The sequence below is a fragment of the Onychomys torridus genome, chromosome 6 (assembly GCF_903995425.1).
Source record: "Onychomys torridus chromosome 6, mOncTor1.1, whole genome shotgun sequence".
Taxonomy (NCBI): Eukaryota; Metazoa; Chordata; class Mammalia; order Rodentia; family Cricetidae; genus Onychomys; species Onychomys torridus.
Window position 1 is genome coordinate 19,707,703 of NC_050448.1, and position 21,980 is coordinate 19,729,682.

The 21,980-nt window shown below is 41.0% G+C and overlaps 1 protein-coding gene across 1 annotated transcript in view; it reads left to right on the top strand.

Annotated features, from left to right (window-relative positions):
* Nucleotides 1-17,384, top strand: part of Fat4 (FAT atypical cadherin 4) — a 137,167-nt gene extending 119,783 nt beyond the window's left edge. The window contains exons 11-17 of the mRNA XM_036189284.1: nucleotides 893-1,200; nucleotides 3,920-4,005; nucleotides 4,764-4,943; nucleotides 5,961-6,085; nucleotides 7,577-7,794; nucleotides 11,885-12,146; nucleotides 14,274-17,384. Coding sequence (XP_036045177.1) covers nucleotides 893-1,200; nucleotides 3,920-4,005; nucleotides 4,764-4,943; nucleotides 5,961-6,085; nucleotides 7,577-7,794; nucleotides 11,885-12,146; nucleotides 14,274-16,135 — 3,041 coding nt within the window. The 3' untranslated portion in view covers nucleotides 16,136-17,384. The remainder of the gene's footprint in view (nucleotides 1-892; nucleotides 1,201-3,919; nucleotides 4,006-4,763; nucleotides 4,944-5,960; nucleotides 6,086-7,576; nucleotides 7,795-11,884; nucleotides 12,147-14,273) is intronic.
* Nucleotides 17,385-21,980: the final 4,596 nt, after the last annotated feature.

Genomic DNA, 21,980 nt, shown 5'->3' on the forward strand with positions numbered 1-21,980 from the left:
CCAGAGGGCCTGGGTTCCATTCCCAGCACCTACCTACATGGCAGCTAACAGCCATTTGTAACTTCAGTTCCAGAGCATCCAATACCCTCTCCTGGCCAGGTATAAAAATGGTGTACTTATACAAAAGTAGGTAAAGATTCATTTGCATAAAATAAAACAACATGACTAATAAACAAACTTAAAATGTGACTTCTATGTTGGAGGCAGCATATCGTTTCTTCATTTTGTAACCTTGGAAAATACCACTGAGTTGGCGACTAGATTTTTTAAGTCAAAACAAATGAGTCTACCTGTGTTCAATTGAATAAATATGTTTTTTAAAAAAAATAGAATTCTGTATCGTGGCCTTCATAGTGATGCATGCTTTTAATCATAGCTCTTAGGAGGCAAAGGCAGGAGTATTTCTGTGAGTTCCAGGCCAGCTTGGGCTACACAGTGAAACCCTGCATCCATAAAATAAAGTGGAAAGAATAAAATTACAAAATGTTAGGAAAGTATTATAGTTGAACATTACAGCACTGTAAATTTTACAAACATTAAGAAACTAATTTTCCAAGTATTTGGGGAGAGAACTCTCTTCAAACATACTCCTTCCCATTGTCCTTAATTTTTAAAATTGAATAACACTTTGGTAAATTCCTAACTCAGCAAACAATATTGGCATCTCATCTCTCTTCTAACTGTTCTGTGTCTTCCTTTTGCAATTCTGTGAGCAGGGCCTGCTTTCTGCCAAGCATGACCATGGAGTGGCAACTTTGGGTAGCACTTGAGGAAGGGGTGGTGATAATGACATTTTGAAGTGCATGATTCAATATTATAACTGAAAGATTTGGTAAGAATAACTCAAGGAAACATAGCTAGATGTCAGTGTCTGTCTTTCTGTCCCCTGCAGGTGTCTTTGGGAAACACTGTGAACTCAACAGTTATGGATTTGAGGAACTATCATATATGGAATTTCCCAGCCTGGATCCCAACAACAATTATATTTATGTCAAGTTTGCAACTATCAAAAGTCATGCTTTATTGCTTTATAACTATGACAACCAGACGGGAGAACGAGCAGAGTTCCTGGCACTAGAAATTGCTGAAGAACGACTTAGATTCTCATATAATCTGGGCAGTGGAACATACAAACTGACCACTATGAAGAAGGTGTCGGATGGACAATTCCACACCGTGATTGCGCGGCGAGCAGGAATGGTGAGGTCTCCCTCTTCCCCAAGCCCGCACTCACTACTCTGCAGCAGTCATTCAATCCTCCTGGGAAGCATGCATAGAGGTCCACAGTAAAGGACAGGATGTGTGTTTATTGTGTAACAACTATGCTGTTGTCTCAAGAAAAAAGAAGGATAAGAAGTGAACAGCCTTATGCATAAGCAGCCTACACTTCTCAGAGGTTTGAAAGGCAACCTAGAACTTTATTTAAAATGACTACTCTCTATTTGGGAGTTTGATTATCCTAACTGAAAAAAACAATATAAAGACAAAGGGGGTTGAAATTTAGAAAAACTTAGTAAAAGATGCTATTTAGTATTTTTCACAATGTATTGAACAATTCTTTCTTGGTCTTCTACCTCATTGTAAGACATAGCCACAGTTACCTGGTGAGGCCTTCTACCTATGGCTGAAGGGAGAGCTGGACCATGCAGCCACCTTTGAGTAACACTAAATGTGAAAGAATATTTCTGTCATTATCATTTCAGTTACAGGGGAAAATGTATCCTTACTTCAGAAAATATGTTTTACAGCCTCTATTTGATTTTGAATGTCTTATGTTCTACATTTCTAAACAAAATTGTTGGAAGCTGGAAAAATCATTAGCCTTTAGGCTTTAATCATCATATAGGCAGAGTGGAGATGTCACAATTTACACTCTTGCTGAGAGGAAAAGAAATAACATATTTCCTAGAAAATGTAGTATTATGAAGTTGTGTCTATGATAAGTGTTTAAAGAATTCCAAAGATTAAATCACATGAGTGACTAGGACCTTAAGATCTTCTTTGATTTTTATCCCCAAGCTTTTACCAAAAAGGAAAATACATTACAGCCTGAGAATGCCCAGCACCCATGCCAGCCAGAGATGACACCTAGTCAACTACATGAGCACTATATATTTTGTGAAAGGGTTTTGGGGTCTCTAATGTCAGTATTTTGTATAGTTGCTGTGTAGAGGTGTGCTCCCAGAAGCAGGGGAAGTGAGTCTCTGAAATACTATGCCACTTTTGAGACCAGTGTTCCTTAGTTTTTGAGGTAACAGACCAAGGAGTAAACAAAGTGGCACATGAATATCTTCACATGTGATTGGAAGAGTACATTTTTCCCCAAAATGCTAACATTGATTATAGTTTACTTGAGAGGGAAGTGAGAAAAATACTCATGCAGTTCACAGGAGTTTGTGGAGATTTCAATAGCTGCTAGATGTATTAAAAGCAAATAAATAGAATGTTTTAATATTAGTGCTTTAATATTCAGTGGACAATAGTGATAAAAGAACTGTATTAATAGTTTCTGAGATTGTGAAAGGTTTATGACAAACTTTTTCAAATCTTGTCTTTAAAAAGCCATGTTTGTGGACAGCCCTCCAAACTCACAAGCAGTGCTGACAAAGTGAAGTCATTTGCATCCATCATGACTATGGCCTGATTATAAGACAGGAAACCTGGTATCTTCCCTGTTTACATACAAATTAGATGTGTTGGTGAACTTGCTTCTGCCATTGTGGTGTTTCCACTGTTTTGGAAAATCAATCCCATATGCCACAGTCACACGTGGGAAGTACAAAGCAGTGCCACATTTGTACTTCCCTCATATGGGTGTGCCACAGCATTAGAATCCACTTAGGAAGACCCCTTTCATTGTACCAGGAGAGGAACAAAGTCCATTCTCCCTCTAACTGGGGCTATCTGGTCAGTGTTACAACACTACACTTGGAACCTCACATTCACAATACTATTGACTAAAATATGAAAAGCTTTGGCATTTGGTGACTCTTACTGACAATCAGGGAGTGGCCATCTAGCTTCACTGTAAAGAACAGAATAATGTGGAAATACAGCCCTATCTCTAACAAAAGTAGTCTCCTTGGCTGTTGCCCATAGAGAAGACCTTGGCCTTGATCCATTCATCAGACTTCTGAACACAATAGTTGGCTTTTTTAAATTGATCAAGAGGTATATTCACACACCTGACTACACAGGAAACTCTGGAGGGCTGTGATTGCTTGGCTTGCATGACAATGTCTGTCAGCTGTTTCTGAAACACTTAAGAAGTCTTGACAATACAGCCATGCATTCTGTTAACATAGGCGTGTGCTACTGTTATTTGAAATAATAATTCTTCACATTGATTACGGCACTTATCTGATGTCTGTATGGATTTACAAGGAGCTGAGGGAGGGGAAACCATGTTCAGAATAATTGCATGAAAATAATTATTTTCAATTATAAAGAAAAATGTTTAAAACAAATTGGCACATATTATAGTATGTATGTTATACTTTCATAATCTTTTTGTTAATATGGCAGATAGAGTAGGTCTTTTGAAGGATTTTTTGGATACTGCATAGTAGGATAGATATTTTTATTGAAATTATAATCTCATGGAGTTGAAGTTTTCCAGGAAGACTAATGACTTCTTAATTCTCTCTTATATAAATGAGGCACAAGGAGCAGACAATTTCAAGGCAGCCTCATCCCTCTGAGGTGTAAAGATAATTAGAATTAGAGATACCAAGGAGATCTGTGCCCATAACTTAATATGTGGAGCACGTTATGGGATGTTAGGTATACATTAAATCAAGAAAAACATGGTAATAATAATTTCAATTATCTCCACATGAGAGTAGTGCTGGTAGTGTCTCCTTGGGAGGCTAATGTCATCAGACGGAACATGATGATGCTCCCCCTCTCGTGCTTACAGGCAGCTTCTCTAACTGTGGACTCCTGCTCTGAGAACCAAGAGCCAGGCTACTGTACTGTCAGCAATGTGGCAGTTTCAGATGACTGGTAAGTAAAATCATAGCTCTATTCTTATCATGATTAAAATTATGGTTTACAAGAACTTTGATTATTCTCCACATGGAACTCCCTCAAAGAGATATTCATACTTTAAAGTAATTAGTGTCAGTGAAATATTATTTTAACGTTGGGTGAAAAATTCACAAAGTGATAGAGTCAGAAACAAAACCAGGGGAAGCAGTGTCTCCTGGAGCCAGAACCGCTTCGATTTTCCTTCATGAAATGCTTTCATGTTTCCTGAGTTCTGTGGGAACATAGGGCATAACTGCCACTCATTCAGGCAGTTCTCTTCTCGTTTGCATGGTAATTAATGCATGTTTTCTAATAGCACTTCAAACTGAGTTGCCGCATTGGCCAACCAAAAGCAGAGGGATTTTTGTCAGCAATGAGAAATGGAGATGTACAGTGACCTCCCCACCCACTGTTTTTAACCACATGATGCACAGCTTGCTGTGGCCTTAAAGAACCCTGGAACCTGTAGAAGGAACTATCTTGGCTTCTGTGCACTATTTGGTCTTTTCTAGAAAGCTTATTTTTGCTGACAACATTGCCGTGTGCATCCAATTTGGATAGTTTAAAATAGAATTCTGTAGCTTCACTGTCTTTGTAGTATGAAGACCAAGCAACCAAAGGAATAGCTGCTTTGAGGCTGAGTGCTGACCTCGACACTCATTCTGGGAAAGCGAAGTCATTGACTGCGATGTCTTGTGTTGTTTTTGAGATCTTACCCTTTCATGTTCACATAGGACCCTTGATGTTCAGCCAAACCGAGTCACTGTTGGAGGAATCAGGTCTCTAGAGCCAATCCTTCAGAGGAGGGGGCACGTGGAGAGCCATGACTTTGTGGGCTGTGTAATGGAGTTTGCTGTCAATGGACGACCCTTGGAGCCCAGTCAGGCTCTTGCAGCACAAGGCATCCTTGATCAGTAAGATTTTATTTTATTTATTTTTAGCTATTTAATTAATTAATTAACTAATTAATTAATTTGCTGTTTATTTCATGACAGGGTTTCTCTGTTTAGCCCTGGTTGTCCAGGAACTCACTCTGTACACCAGGATGACCTCAAATTCACAGAGATTCTCCTGCTTCTGCCTCCCAAATGCTGTGCTTAAAGGCATGGGCCACAACACCCAGCAAGATTTTATTTCTTACCATTAAAAAATTCAAATGTAGATACTGAGCATCCCAAGCCTCCAAGTTGAGACCTTACTTGACTGACAGAACTTCTGCGATGTGGCCTGAGCTATAACTTGCCCACACCCTCTTTCTGGTCACTTTATTCCTTTGTTTCTTACTCCCGGTGCTCCTAGTTCACAGTAGGACTTCCCACTGCTATTTCCTTGGCCTGGAATGATCTTACCTTGAGATCTCAGTACAAAAGCACCCCCTTAGCCTCAATGTAGAGATACAGAAACTCCCTAAGCTCACATACTCTTCAGTTTGTACAGATAATCTCTAACAAGCTACAAATTCACTGTTTCCCTTTATCGCCTGTCATTCACACAGGAAAATAAATCCTTCTCTATGAGTATGTAGTTTATTTCATTCCCTTATGTCCATGCTTGGTGTCATACCTGGCTTGTAATTGGGCAGTGAATAAACCATAATTATGAGTGTCTTTGTGGGGTACACCTGAACCTAAGTTAATATGTGGCTCTGGGCCATGATAATAAGGGATTTCTGGACCATTGGGGCCTTATGAAAGTTGTCACCTTTGTTGGTCATTGTATAAGATATTTTTATTTAGCCTTCTCTTCTGATGTGAGGAAGACTAGGTTACGAGATTTCTGTGTCATTAATTGCTGCAGGGTAGCTGGGGCAAGTCCCTCTCTATACTGCAAACCTGAGATTAAGCATGTTGAACAGTCTGTGTCTGCTTCAAGTCAAATTTCCTTCTTCCAGGTTGGTGCTTTACCGGTCTTCTCCTGTGACTCTCTTCTAGGTGCCCTAGGCTAGAAGGCACATGCGCTCGCAACCCTTGCCAGCACGGTGGCACCTGTGTGGACTTCTGGTCATGGCAGCAGTGTCAGTGCATGGAAGGCCTGACTGGGAAGTACTGTGAGAAATGTAGGTCACTATTTTCACATTCATGCGATGCTGTCACAGCTCCAGAATGCAGGAATATGTGTGCACATTACTGCATTTTGACTCTAACATGGCAAATATTAAGTGTGCCAAATGGGGTGAAATATGACAGCTGTAAATTGGCTTTTTAACTTGAAGAAGGGTAGCATTCTCTTAAAGAACTGGATCTTAACTAAATGTTAATTTCACCTTATAAATGTATCAATGGGTTATTTTATGTCATGTATTGGGTAGTTAGGAAATTTAAAGTCAGCAACTGTACTCAGGATGTAGATAAGTCCACTGTTGGTGAATATTTCTCTGGTCAGATTTTTATATTTGGCAGATAAAATTTGCAGTATCACTGAATAACACCCAGTTCCAAATATTTGTAATAGTTAATATGTTAAAATAAAACAACACCTTATTTAAGTTGTTTTGGAGCAGCACTATTCAGTCTGCTCACTAATTAACCGCCAGTTGCACAGTGATCAAGGCATCAGTGTTATTTAAGTCATCAGTAAAGACTTGCTCTTTGACTTGAAGCTGTGTGTTCTAGTCTACCCTGTGCCCTTGGGGCTACCTTTATGAGAACTGGTTTAGCCACTAACACCTGATGATTTTTTAAGGAAACATTTGTGGCTACTGTAATAGGAGAATGAAGAGAAGTGAGCAATAACATTGGAATGTAATAGAATCCAAAAGATCTTAGAGGCAGACAACATGTATCTTAGTAGCTTGGCTACAATAGAAAAAGAAAAAATGAGTTGCCACACAGTATTTCTTTAATGAGCTGCCCTGGTAGTTCTTTTATAAATTTAAACATAGTTTTGCATGTGCTATTCTGTTTATCTGTTTAGAGTATAACACCCAGGGTAGAATTACTCCTGATTCCATTTCCCCAGTTTCCCTTCCTGAGCTATGCTATTGGTTATGTTGACGTAAATGCTGTACTTCTGGACTGGGAGTCTTTTAACAGGTCATGGCATCTGATTATGCACCATCCATGGTGATGGCTCCTGGGAGAATACAAAGACGACAATTAGTAGTCTACCTTTTTGGGGTACATATTTCTAAAAATCAGAGACTAGAGGGACTAAAGTTCCAAAGATTTCCAACTATAAAAACATATTTGCTTAATAATTTCAGGAATGCATTGAAATTGATTCAAGTTATGATTTGTGCATTTTAGCAGTTGGCTGTGTCTTCTATGTCCAGGCTTTCTCTCCCATAGCAAGGAGATTGGATGACTAGTCCCCCAAGTGATTAATGATTGTCATCAAGGATTTTATGTTTCACAGATCCAAAAGGACTCAACCATTGGCAATACACTTACATAATTATTACAAATGGAAATTATTTTCCCAGAGTAGGACCAGGGGCAGTCATTTCAGAAACTTTTGTCATTTTTAATACCTTTTGCCACTCTAAAAGAATGCTCTAAAAATGTCTAGTGAAAGCCTTCAAATTTTCCCCTTTCTTCTTGGCTCTCAGCTGTCACTCCAGACACTGCCTTGTCACTAGAAGGCAAAGGACGCCTGGACTACCACATGAGCCAGAGCGAAAAGCGAGAATACTTGCTGACACAAAGTATACGGGATGCCATGTTGGAGCCTTTTGGTGTCAACAGTCTGGAAGTAAAATTCAGGACTCGAAGTGAGAATGGCATTTTAATCCATATCCAGGAAAGCAGCAATTATACCACGGTGAAGGTGAGAGAGGATCCCTTGCTTACCCATCTGACAACTCCTACCTGTTCTGGGGCAGCAGTTCCTTCTCCCACAACTTTTGTCCTTTTCTTTCTAACCTTAGAGTTCTGACCAAAGCTATGCAATGATCCAATACCATCCACCCTCATGTTCCCAGGTCCTGGGCCATGGTAACAAAGTTCTGAGAGGGCAAGTTTCTAAACGCCTTTGTCTTGTTTTAGAGTAGAATCCACTGCCAGCCAGGCCAGCACAGAAAACACAGTCATGTCTGCTTTGCCCGATAAAAATCTGCATCACTTTGCTACTACTATAAGCCAAGTAAAGCATGAAGAAAATATGCCTTGATATGGAGAATTATTTTCACCAAGAATTATTTTAAATACTAATAATATAGGTTAAATGGTAAGATTAGATTATTTAGAAATGATGGGACTTTATTCTGAAATACACATTCTATTTATTACCTAGGTGAAATCCACAAAGTTAAAATTTTTTGGTATTTATTGTAAGTAAAATTTCTTTTCATATCTTCAAATAAGTTTTAGTGGCCAGAGGGAGAAATGTATTCTCAGTCCTATGGAAGGATATTATATTTTCAGTCCTATGGAGACTAGAAGAAGACATACGGTGGCCTCCCTCTGCCTTATTTCCTTTAAGCAGGATCTCTCTTTGCATCTGGAGCTATCATGTCTGCTTTCCAGAACAGACTGACCAGTGTGCTTCTGGGATCTGCTTGACTCCTTTGCAGCTATTGACATGACTGGTATTTGCTTGACTCCTTTACAGCAATTACTGGGGATCCAAACTCAGATCCTCACACCTGTACAGCAAGTAGTCTACCTAGTGATCCATCCCCCTGCCCACTTCAAATAAAATAAAGAATTCAAAAATGTTTTTCAAAATGTGTATTCAATAGAAGAGTGAGTTTCTCTCTGAGCTTTTACTTTACTATTCCTCACTGTAGGCAGAAGTCAAAGGCAATCATCCATTAGCCATGAGCCATTCTTTGCCTACCTCCTGTGACCTTCTGAGAGTCTGAAATGAGAACCATCTTCTTTCATAGACAGACATTAGCACCAATTTTCTTAGCAGATCTTGTGTTTAGTTTCATAAGAGCGTTGTGTGTTTTATAATTCTATTGATACTGTTTGTATTCATTTCAGTAAATTCTTAAGAAAACAAACTCATGACTGCTGACTTATTTTTCCTATGAATATTTTGAAACACACAGAATAGAACTAGCAATTACTTGTTTTAACTCACAAATTATATTAAAAATAAAATCGATGCTCATTCCTAAATTTTAGGTTTTGGTTTTTCAGGTTTCTCTGTGCAACTGACTCTCCATGCTTTGTCTTAGGTGTCTATTTTCAGTAAATCACACAAAGACCATTCCCTTTTCTGGTGATTCACTTATAACTTTCTTAGCCCATCTGTTTCTAGATGGAGATGATTTTTACCCCTATGGTTTTTTGACAGTATTTGGAGATGTTTTTTATTGGAGAGATGAGGGTGTTCCTACCATGTAGTTGCTGGAGAACAGAATGGAACATTCTATAATACACACAGTACCCCTGGTAGAGAATCATGTGGTCAGAAATGTCAGTCAGTGCTGAATTTGAGACAGATCCCTGATTTCCTACAGGGACATCTTTAAATTTTCACTTTACCTTCATTACTTAAGTATCGTGGTTACCCAATTAATATAACTTGTGAAACAGAGAACTCTTGGGGTGTTCAAATTTGCTGTTGATAATTTCCATTGAAAAGCAAATTAGAAGCAATCAAGGCATAAGTTACAGAAAGAGCTGTGACTTAAAGACAGTGGGTTCATCTGGCCAGAACACCATGCCCTGCTGAGAGGGGACTCTGAGTGGCCTCTGCTCAGAGTTCCTCCATTCTGAAAGGCCACACTACAGTCTTTGCATGAGATTATCTGTTAAGCTGTCTCCAAGTCCCCATGCCATTTAAATGACATATGACACACTGCTATTTGCAGTCTCCTTTCAGCCAAGAAATTCAGTCAACATGCTACATGTCTGAAGAGTGAAATCTTCCATTGGGAAGCAGCTGAGTGATGGGGTCTGTCTTTGTTCCTGTGAAGTGCAGCAAGAGAGCAGCTTGCACCTCCACAACACAGTGCCACAGAGCTAAAAAGAGAATTAGGCAAAAGACCAATAATTAGCATCCACGACATTTAGTGAGAAAACTGTGAGCAGCAAGTTTTCAAAAATAAGGACCTTGGCAGGTGAAATAAATAGAAAAGGAAAAAGCAGCCTGTAAAAAGAGCAAAACAGATTCAGAAAGTAGCTGTGATGGGCAGGAGGTGACTGGATCTGCTGGAGTGTGATTGAGGAAGGCTTGGACAGAATGTGCTCGGCTAGTGTCAGCTGCTGGCCATCCAAGAACCAAGCTTTTGTTTCCTTTGGCTAGCCTTCTTAGCATTTCTTTCTTAAACTCTCCATTTATTGAACTCCCCCTTCCTCCTTCCCTCCCTCTCCCTCCACCTCTCTGTCTCTCTGTCTGTCTCTCTCTGTCTGTCTCTCTCTCTGTCTCTCTCTGTCTCTCTGTCTCTGTCTCTGTCTCTGTCTCTCTCTCTCTCTCTCACACACACACACACACACACACACACACACACACACACACACTAATGCTCATGATAGGGAAAATGAGCAAAGTTGTTGGGTGAAGGAGATCCTGGGTAATTTGAGTACATCAGGAGATAGAAGAATTGAGGGGAGAATCCTAGAACAGCTCTGCTGTGATAATTTAATTTATATATACATATGAACTACTTATGTATGTAGTGTGTTAGTGTGTATTGTATGCATATGGTGGAGGTGGGCATACACTGGAGGCCACAGCAAGATACCTCTTGTCTTCTTCTACTGTTCACTGCCCTATTGTCTTGAACTGGAAGCCTCACATATTACTAAGGAGTCTAGCAAGAAAGCTCCCAAGATCTCTATTTCTGCCCTTCAGAGCTGTGGTTACAGGGCAGATGACTTTCCAGCTTTGATGTGGATGCTGGGGTTTTGAAATCAGGGACTCATGCTTACAGGAGAAGCACTGAGCTATCTCCTTGCCTATGAAAAATATTTTTCATCTGGAAATATTGAACTAAAATATTACTATATGATTGCTATATGTAACTTTGTTACATAAAATTTCCACAAAGCACAAATGAACAGATTTTCAGTTTTTCTGGAAGTGTTTCTTGCATATAGACAGAGTATGAGCTGAGTGACACACAAAACTGACCTCTGCTTTCCCTTTGGTTGCTCTTTGGATACTTCATCTCTGTGCCTGGACAGCAGTCCTATCTGGCAGCAGAGATGGGAATGTGCTCTCTGACAGCAGAGATGGGAATGTGCTCTCTGACCCATGGGCTCATCTTGCCTTACAAATTATTCATTTTCTGAAGGGTCAGCTCATAATACTGGAAACTTGCAAGTTGGAAACCTGAGTGTCCTGTTACCTAGTGTTTTGGTGGGTGAACTAAAAGAAACCAAATTCCTTTAGATAAAGTGAAGAGACAGCTGTAGTGAAGTCTTGGCCAAATCTCCTTCTTACTTTATGGTATTCCAAATGGAATAATGAGCCCCATTTTTGTCTAAAACTCCAGGGTAGTGGTATATAAAGGTGAAGCTATTTTGTCATCATTTTTTCAAATGCTCTGCCTTTGGAGTGTCCCGTTCACTTTTTGGTTTTGCATTTTCTTGTTGTTTATCTTCTAACTCCACTAGCCTTTTTACTAAACTCAGTGATTTAGCATACTCCCTTCTCCTTGAAATACAAATAATCACAATTAGTGTCAATTACTTAGGATACCTAGTTACTACAGTATTTCAGTTTTGTTCTGGAAAGTTATATGCTCAAGTAGCTACATATAAAATTAAAAACTGTTAGAATTAGTAAATAAGCAATCTTGTTGTCTAAAATTACAGTGCTGATATCTGTAAGTGTGTTATGATACTACAGAGGCCTCATCTATTCCAGCTCCTTTGAATTAATTGGCCAGTGTTGTAAATGAATTATTTTTATTTAAGGATATCATGTTCTATCTGTGCATTGTTTTTAATGTGTCTTACAGATTAAGAATGGCAAAGTGCACTTTACATCGGACGCGGGTGTTGCTGGGAAAGTGGAGAGAAGCATTCCTGAAGCATATGTTGCAGATGGCCACTGGCACACCTTCCGGATCTCAAAGAACGGAAGCACTACGATGCTGTCTGTAGACAGAATATACAGCAGAGACATTGTCCACCTCACGCAAGACTTTGGTGGCCTCGAGGTGCTTACCATATCTCTAGGAGGAATCCCACCCAACCAAGCCCACAGAGACACTCAGACAGGTAAATATCTCAGGAAAATCTGCTCCTCAGAATGTAGGTGATTTTGGTGGCAAATAGGGGGACGGCTAGAGCTCAGTTTATTTTATATGACTCTCTTCCACAGAGTAATTTTATCACAGTGTAGTTTTCACAGGAGTAGTTGGGTTTCTGATACTGGTAATTATGAATCCTCTAATTAACATAACCATCTTTAGAGAGATTGTGATTAGTGGCACCGTTTCTTCCATTAACTGCTTTCAACTGTACTGCTGAGATCTGATATAAGCATGAGCTCCTCTTGATGCTTGGCTTGTTCTCAAGGCCTTTGTCTGTTCAGTCCTGTGTTCATCAAAGCCAGTCTCCCCAAATAATGCAGGAGAAGAGGGTAACCAATATCAATCAGGTCCTCACAGAATATAGATGTTATCTTAGATCAGAGCCACAAAAGAAGTGAAGACATTCATGAGTTCTTACACCAGCAGGAGGTGTGACTGTTGGAAGGTTTATTTGATGGAAAATGTTAATGAAGGAGGCCAAGGCCAGGGAGCAGCTCATAGGCAGCTAGAGTAAGGCAGACAGTGAAGCCAGATAATAAAATAGGGTATTCAGGTTGGAAAGTGTGGATGTGTTGATTCTACTTGCAGAACAATAAGAAGTAATTAAAATTTTAATTTTTAACATGCAGTAGTGTTGAAGATCTTTCAGGCTGGTTCTGAGGATAAACTGGAAAGGGATTCCAGGACTCAGGTGTTAGCAGCCAGTATCTGGAAGGTACTGCAGGAGAAGGCATTGAACCAAAGAGTGAAGTCAAACTGGATAGACCTGACTTGTTCTGGGAGCCATTTTTAGTAAAGATCAAGGAGAATTCTGAGTTTTCATCTCAAAAATAGTGCCACCAAGAACAAGAACTGCTGAGGAATAGGGAGGCAGATCTCAGGAAAGCATGTTGTTTGTTATGGAACCTATGGTTTTAAAGCACATTTGAAAGGACATAGAGTGGATGACCTGGACTCAGAGTAGACCCAAGAGAGATGTCAGTACCAAGTAAGTGGAGTGTTGGTGGGAGAGAGATTGTATAGGAAGTCCCAGGTCTGGCTTTGAGTAACTCCAAACCAGGAGGGCTATAGAAAGAAGAGTGAGTCAGTATAAAGGTGTGGAGCTTTCAAAGAATACAAAATGTCACAAAGAGAAGGGTGAGCCACTCAGAAGAAAGGAAGTTAAAATAAGTGCATACAGAATCAAGATTCAATATCCTAGGAAATTCTGGAAAAAAGTAATTCACACTGACAAATGTCACTTGGGTGGGAAGGCATGTCAAAATAGAGGAAAACACAAAATGTGCTACAGATTATATCATTAATGCATAAAAATTAAATTCTGGGTCATAAGTCCTTATTTGGTGGATTTTAGAGTATGCACAATCTATTTGGATTTTGTAAGAAATCAAGACACTGTAGATTCTGCTGGTCTGTTAGTCAAAGTAAATCTTTGTACTTTCAGTTATATGTTTCCTAACATCAGTGTGTTCAAATCCAATGAAGAATCTCTTAATTGTTTCTATTATTACCACTCACTACTAACAAACCCCTTGGGATATTTTTATCTTCTGTCTTCTGCATCTTGACTATTTACAATGTGGGTGTCACAGTCACCTCCCCCATCCCAGATACCCCCTCCCCCCAAACACTGTAGTGGTCAATGTTTTTCTTTTGATCTACAAGGGCCCATAGCAGTATCTTTGGGCATACAGTCTGTGATTACACACTCCATGGTCTTGCAGTTGAAGCAATTGGCCTTTATTTTGCTCTTTCTGTTGTTCATAAAGTAAGTTTTATCTCTAAGTAACTCTTGGTCTGTGGGCGAGAGACAGAGAGAGACAGAGAGACAGAGAGAGAGAGACAGAGAGAGGGAGAGAGAGAGAGAGAGAATCCTTGTGCAGAGACCTTCCAAAACTTTGCAATCCTTCTCATGCATCACATAACTCCATGGGTCTGGAGTTCATGTCAGAGGACATGCATTCCCATCTTTGAGGGAGCCTGGTTGGGGACCCTCCTGGGGGACTGTGGATCTTTTCTTCTTCACATCTCATAACTTAGAGGTGAAATGGTTGCTTTTCTGTAAAGCAGCTCTTGATGTGTCTCCCCACAGGTTTCAATGGCTGCATTGCCTCGGTGCTCTACGGTGGAGAGAGCCTGCCTTTCAGTGGCAAGCACAGCTTGGCCTCCATCTCCAAAACCGACCCTTCGGTGAAGATCGGCTGTCGGGGGCCCAACATCTGTGCCAGCAACCCCTGCTGGGGTGACCTTCTGTGCATCAACCAGTGGTATGCCTACAAATGTGTCCCTCCTGGTGACTGCGCATCCTACCCCTGCCAGAACGGAGGCAGCTGTGAGCCAGGCCTGCTCTCCGGCTACACATGCAGCTGTCCAGAGTCACATACAGGGAGGACCTGTGAGACAGTGGTGGCCTGCCTTGGTGTCCTCTGTCCTCAGGGGAAGGTATGCAAGGCTGGAAGTCCCGGGGGACATGTGTGTGTCCAGACCCAGGGCCCGGATGAGCTCTCCTTACCTCTGTGGGCTGTGCCGGCCATCGTGGGCAGCTGTGCCACGGCCCTGGCATTACTTGTCCTCAGCTTGATTCTATGCAACCAGTGCAGGGGAAAGATGCCCAAAAACCCCAAAGAGGAGAAAAAGCCAAAGGAGAAGAAGAAAAAGGGCAGTGAGAACGTGGCTTTTGACGACCCCGACAACATCCCGCCCTATGGCGATGATCTGGCAGTCAGGAAACAACCCGAGGGGAATCCCAAGCCTGATATCATAGAGCGAGAGAACCCTTACCTAATCTTTGATGAGACTGACATCCCTCACAACTCAGAGACCATCCCTAGTGCCCCGCTGGCTTCTCCAGAGCAGGAGATTGAGCACTATGACATCGACAACGCCAGCAGCATCGCCCCTTCAGATGCAGACATCATCCAGCACTACAAACAATTCCGAAGCCACACGCCTAAGTTTTCCATCCAGAGGCACAGCCCTCTTGGCTTCGCTAGGCAGTCCCCCATGCCCCTGGGAGCAAGCAGTCTGACCTACCAGCCTTCTTCATATGGCCAGGCGTTAAGAACCAGCTCTCTCAGCCACTCGGCCTGCCCCACTCCCAACCCCCTGTCCAGACACAGCCCAGCTCCTTTCTCCAAACCATCTGCTTTCTACAGAAACAGCCCAGCCCGAGAACTGCATCTTCCTCTGCGGGACGGGAGTACACTGGAAATGCATGGGGACCCCTGCCAACCCGGCATGTTCAACTATGCCACCAGGCTGGGGAGGAGAAGCAAGAGCCCCCAGGCCATGGCATCCCACGGCTCGAGACCTGGGAGCCGCCTCAAGCAGCCCATAGCACAAATCCCACTAGAATCTTCTCCTCCCGTGGGACTCTCCATTGAGGAGGTAGAGAGGCTCAACACCCCTCGCCCTAGAAACCCCAGCATCTGCAGTGCAGACCATGGGCGGTCCTCTTCCGAGGAAGACTGCAGAAGACCCCTGTCCAGAACCAGGAACCCAGCAGACGGCATCCCTGCCCCAGAATCCTCCTCTGACAGTGACTCCCATGACTCCTTCACGTGCTCAGAAATGGAATACGATAGGGAGAAGCCCATGGTCTACACCTCCAGGATGCCCAAGTTATCTCAAGTCAACGAATCTGACGCAGATGATGAAGATAATTATGGGGCCAGACTGAAACCCAGAAGGTACCATGGACGCAGGGCTGAGGGGGGACCGGTGGGCACCCCTGCAGCAGGATCTGGGGCTGCAGACAGCACCCTGAAGCTGGGACAGCAGGCAGGCAACTTCAACTGGGATAACCTTTTGAACTGGGGCCCGGGCTTTGGCCACTATGTGGATGTCTTTAAAGATTTGGCCTCTCTCCCAGAAAAAGCAGCCGGTAATGAAGAAGCTAAAAGCGGGGCAGCTAAACCAGCCCCCAAAGATGGGGAGGCCGAGCAGTATGTGTAAAGTGTATGTGTAAAGTGTATGTGTGGGCAAGAAACACGCAAAGCAATATGTGGCTGCCCACTTGCGTGGGTCACCTTTGTAAAACAGGCCAGTATAGACCAGTGGCCGCGAAAATGAATCACAAAGCTGCTCACATAAACTCCAAACGGCTCTCTAATTTAAATGTGCTTGGTGGAATGGTCCTCCTGCATGCATTGTGTTTTGTGATGAGTTTGGGGGGCATGCAACATTGGGGAGTTTTGCTTTGTATTTAGTTTGTGGTTTTTGCAGTTAATACCATTACACTTGCAGACAGGAGTTTGTGCTTTCACAGTGGGGTGTGCTTGTTTCCATTGTAAGGTTAAGATTGTGTTTTACATTGCAAGATCGTGTTTTACATTGCAAGATCGCTTAAGGTGAACCAATCCCTGCAAAGTGCAAGAAGGAGGAACACTTCCCGTCCTGGGATGAAGGACTGCACACTGACACTCTTCAGACATATAGATTCTTAGGTGACGTTTCTCAGACATGCGAAGGGCTTGTTTCACTCGATGGTGGGTACTAAGATTAAGTCATTTGTTCAGCACTTTAAAGCTTGCTTAGAAACGGTCTTGACACTTGTGTGTCTCTGTGTGAACAGCCATGGTCTCCTGACTTACCTCAGGCTTCCACAAGGAACAAGATGACCCGTACTGTCCCCAGAACACTGCCACCTTTCTCTTCCGGAATAACGTTCTCAGCGCACTTCTAAGAGACATTTTTTAAAAAGTTATTTATTGAAAAAAAAAAGTTCTATGCTTTTAACATGTAACAAATTGACCTAAGCAGGCCCTAATTGGTTTTACTTTCTAGCCATTCAACATTTACCCCAAGTACCCAGTTTTTATAATTTATATAAAGTCAAATTGCAACGTTTCTTACTTTCTGTCTTTTTCTAGGTCATTTTTTAATACTGTGTAAAACTTTTTTTTTTTTTTTTTTTTACACCTGAGCTATGTTTTTGATACTGATATTTTCCTATGCCGGAAACTTTTCTTGCTTTCAGGGAAGGTAAGAAAATGCGTTTTTTACATTTGTTACTTATGTAACATTCATATTTTCACAATTTGATATCTGTAACATACTGTATGCTTTCTACCTGTAAATGCCAACAATAGAATTAAAATATTTATTTAAAATACTGTGTCCTAGGGTGAATGTCAGTTTCTATCTTTCTCTGTTCTCATGTGGGCAATTGAGAATATTCTCTTTTTGTTAGCAAGGCATATAGCACGATGAACTTCATGGACTACAACATTTACTGTTAAAAATCAGAGCTGTGGATAACAGACAACAAAGATATCTAAAAGCCACTCGGTACATTCCACTTCACAGAGTCCTGGGACTTCCTTTCAGTGTGCTGAGTCCAGGAAGGCCAACATTATTGTGAGCCCCGTTTAAGCACATTTACTATTTAGAAGGTCCCAGTAGAATCTGATCTATGAGACACAGCTCCAGATGGGACTTGGGGCTGTAGAAGCATGAATTAAAGCCAATTGTGAAAGATGTCTAGCCCTGGTTTTCTTCAAGTGTTTAGCTCCATATATTTTGGAAATCCAAGGCAGGTAAATGAAATGCTCTCCTACATGTACCCATCTCTAAATTACTGTCCCCTCTCGTGTGGCATGTCTACACAGTGTGCATGCTATTGTAGTCAAGTCTAAGCTCTGTTTTCCAGAATTAAGAAAGCAAAGTGACTCCAAAGAGAGTGGCCCCCAACAGGACTTGTTTATAATGAGCCACAGAACATTTTTAAATGACCTTGTTCCACATCCCAGAATATTTTAGAATTAAATATCTTCCTTAAACCTTGTTCCTTAAACCTTGTATTTGTTGAGAGGATTCTTTAACACATCAGCACACAGTTGATGGATTTTACAATATAAAAGTAATTTTAAATTAAAACAGCCAAATTGCAATATATACTGAATTTCTTTCTGGCATTTAAAAATGTTGGAATTATTGTTTTTGTTTCGGGATGAGATGTAAAATGTGGATTACAATATAAATCATGATAGTCATTTAATATGATTTAAATCATAGTATCAAATGCTGATCTGAGTTTGTCTTTTGGGGTCACCTGTGATGGACCATAGTGTCTTAGCATTTCCCTGTGCATCTTAGTGTTTCAAGTTTATTCACCCAAGATGGGGGTGTGTTCATTACTTTGTATAACTCAGAACAGAGAACTGTCTTCCCTTTGAGCAAATTCTGAAGCATCTCCGAATCCTCGAAGAAACAAACTCTAATTCAGAACAGAGCTGAAAGTAAACCAGCAAACAAGATCACAACTAAGGGTTAAGGGCAGAGAGCTGGGCATAAAGAACCCTGGGGAGTTCAAAGTCTTACTGCCCTCTCAACTGATCCTAACTAACTTAGGGCAAGTAGCAGTCTCTTAAGGAAATTCCCAGTATTTTCTCCTTTAGCTCTTCCCCTCTGAAGCAAGGGCAAGGTTTATTGCAAGGAAAATCTGATCTATGTATAGTGAAGTCTCACAGAGAATCTAAATCAATACTCAACTTTCCAAAGTCACAAGGTGGCAGGGATATACTGTCTGGGGGATATGATGGGAAATTTAACAAGGTAACAAGCTCAACAAAATAAATGGCTGATCTTCACTTGAGTGTTCCCACACACAATCATAACCTTGGAGTTTTAGATAAACCATGAATGGCTCACTGGGTTTCCTGGAATATGGTTGCTCCATTAATTCTCCTATGTCTCTAAGCCAAGTATTTTGATTTACTTTCAAGATGAACCTTTACCCTTCCAGGGGGGAGGGGGGAGGAGGAAGGGGAAGAGAGTTGAGAGCAGAGCTAGTTACCAGGTCCTCAGGACACAGGCAAAGCACAGAGCTCACAGGACTCTGTCCTGAGGAGAAGATCCCTGTGGCTTTCAAGGTTATTTCTAGAATTTCCTAAGTTAGTGGATTCATCGATAGCTCATTAAGATAAATTAAAACCATTTTTTTAAAAAGGAGAATGAGAAGAGCCTGGAGCACAGTTCTCCCCAGCTACATGTTGTTAAGGAAATGCTTACAAACAACAAGGCTAATGGGAAACAGAGTCCTCACACTATTGAAAGTCATAGACTTCATAAATACTTTATTTATAAGAAAAAAATACATCACAAAAATACATCATAAAGCAACTTTATTCCCTCCAGACATTCCATCTAAGAACAAATCACTGACATCACAGGCAGACATGCATTTTATTTTACTTGAATTTAACATTCTGGCCAAATAAATCAGTGAGAAGTTAGAATGTTTTGTTTTGTTTTGTTTTGTTTTGTTTTAACATTTTTGAATCAGTTCAGCAGAAAAGAAATTGTGGTCCCAATTTTGAAAGGAGTAGTATTTCAAATGGCTGAAAAGGCTTTTCCATGGGAGAAGTGAATTCAGAAATGATGTGTGCTCTGGCTCCTAACCAGGCCTCTCAGTGAGTAGCCTCTTGGTGTGAATCAAGGCTCTGGTGTGAGTGGTCACCTGGTGTGCAGGGAATGACTGTGGTACATCAGTCACATGGTTGGGCTCGGTCCATTTGTCCAAGAGGAGCAGCAAGGTGTTTGTATAAGTTCGGCAGATTTCTTCATGTTCAGTGAGGAGAAAGACATTCTATTGTAATGATTCTGGAACAAACAAGTCAGTATCAGCAACTCCTTCCTTACCATCATATATAGGTATCTATATGAGTGGCAGTCCAGAACAGGCAAAGCTACAGAAGGACTTCACAACATGGGTGTTCATCCACTCTGCTTTTATTTCCAACTGAGGCTCAGAAGATGAAGATGACAGGTACAGCTGTGAGGAATCCCTCTGGTGACCATGACTCATCTCTTCTGTCCCTTTGACCATCCTAAATGTCAAGGAAAATCAACCTAACAAGAATTATCTCCAGAGAGCTGATGGCAAAGGTGTTCATTTTGTTGTCACTAAGGCTTGTGTGTGTGCACAACACCCGGATGAGCGACTTGGAGAAGATTTCATGTTAGAAATTGAGTTTTATATTTAAGAATTGATCAGTTACAACAAAAATACTTTTCTAAGTGAATAAAATAGATTCATTCTCAGGGAAAGAAGAACCCTAAAGCCATGGTTACTAATCTCTGCTCAAGCTCAAGACAATGAAGAACCTCACCAGAAGCTTCTTATGTTTTACTCTGTGATTGTTTAGCCCCTGAGACTACATCTTGATATGGAGCTCAGGCTGCCCTTATACTCATAATCCTCCTGCCTCAGCATCCAAAGGGTTGGAGTCACAGGTTACTACCACCACATACAGTCTTCAAATAGCATCTTAATTAATCTTTATTCATTTGAAATGAGCATAGGTAACTCCATCTCTGCATCGGTAACACAGTTGTGTTTTTCAAAGTATGTGGAAGCATCCGTGGGATCCAAGTGGAGTGTGGGGTAAATGAGATTAAAATCAAAGGACATATTTTGGTCATTAACTGTGACCAAACTCTTGGGAACATCTTTTCATACACTGTACAACAAGCAAATAGTGGGTCCATAGTTATAATTAACATGAACGGTTCTGAAAATACCTAATTGTTATCAACTCAAATAAAGAACATTTGCATTTAGTAAAGGAATGTGTTAAATTAATGCAAGACCTTTCAACTCTTCATAAGACATGTGATATGTCTAAAGTAGATTTCCTAGCATCCATCTGTGAGTCTCCTTGTCTGAAGGAATAGCCACAGAATTTACAAAACTATGCTTCCTAAGGGCAGAGCTTTCAGGTGACCCATTCAGATGTAATTTTATTAGTTTATGAATCTGTTTACTGAGCTCCCAAGTCAGGTTATGAAGCACAATCTCAGTATTGTATTTTGGTGAGAAGCTGGAATGGTAATCTCCATGCTGCTCTAGCCCAAATAAAATAACTGACTATGGACAAAGTTCCCTGGCAATGTCATTGATTCCTAATTTCAAACTGAAACCATATTTCATGCGTTGCTGATGTTGATCAAAATAAGATTCCATTTTGTGTCAGCTCTCTTCATGCTCAAGTCAACCTTTGGATCCTCTGTCTGCCAGTCCTGGCCGAAAATGTGCCTTAGCAGTTGTTGTTTGACTGAACTTGAAAAACAAAGTGTTCCAGGGAAATTTTTTTTTTTGAGAAGTGGTATAATGAGAGCTTTTGATCTACTGCAAAAATATGTTCATTACTTTACAATTGCAAAATCCAAGGGATGAAATATATGGCTTAGCTACTGAGTCTGAGGTGATGCCACACAAAGTCAGGTCATATGGTTGGTTTATCATAAGATCCTGGTAAGTTGTAGGAATAGCTTGAAAAGAAAGTAAAAGAATTGTTCTCTGTTGCTTCGGCAAACCCATTCTTGAGAATCTTGAATTGATGAGCACCACAGAGTAGGCTAAATGGTTTAATGGACAAAGGAGAGAAGACACAAAGCTTGGTGGGGTGGCAAGGAATGGATCTTAGAGGAGCTGGGGGGGTGACTATGATAAAATACAGTAAATGAAATTCTCCAAGAACTAATAAAAGAGAAAGAAATGTGAATTGGCAATCACAGTCATCAATTGACAAGGGCATTTGGATCCTCCATGTAATCCAGGTACCAAACTTAAAATGACATCTACTGCAGAGTGCTGCATGGATGTGGGAGAGAACTGAAACCACACACTTTGTTTCTTTAAGCTCAGAGAAAAGAGATTTGAGTGGTACTCCAAGAAGGAGGAAGGCTTAGGCTGTCATGATGCAACTTGAAAAACATGAGTTCATGGAATGCCCAGAAGATTTTAAAGCATCAGAGATAGTTATAAGAGACAAGCTACCTTCTATGCTGACGAAAG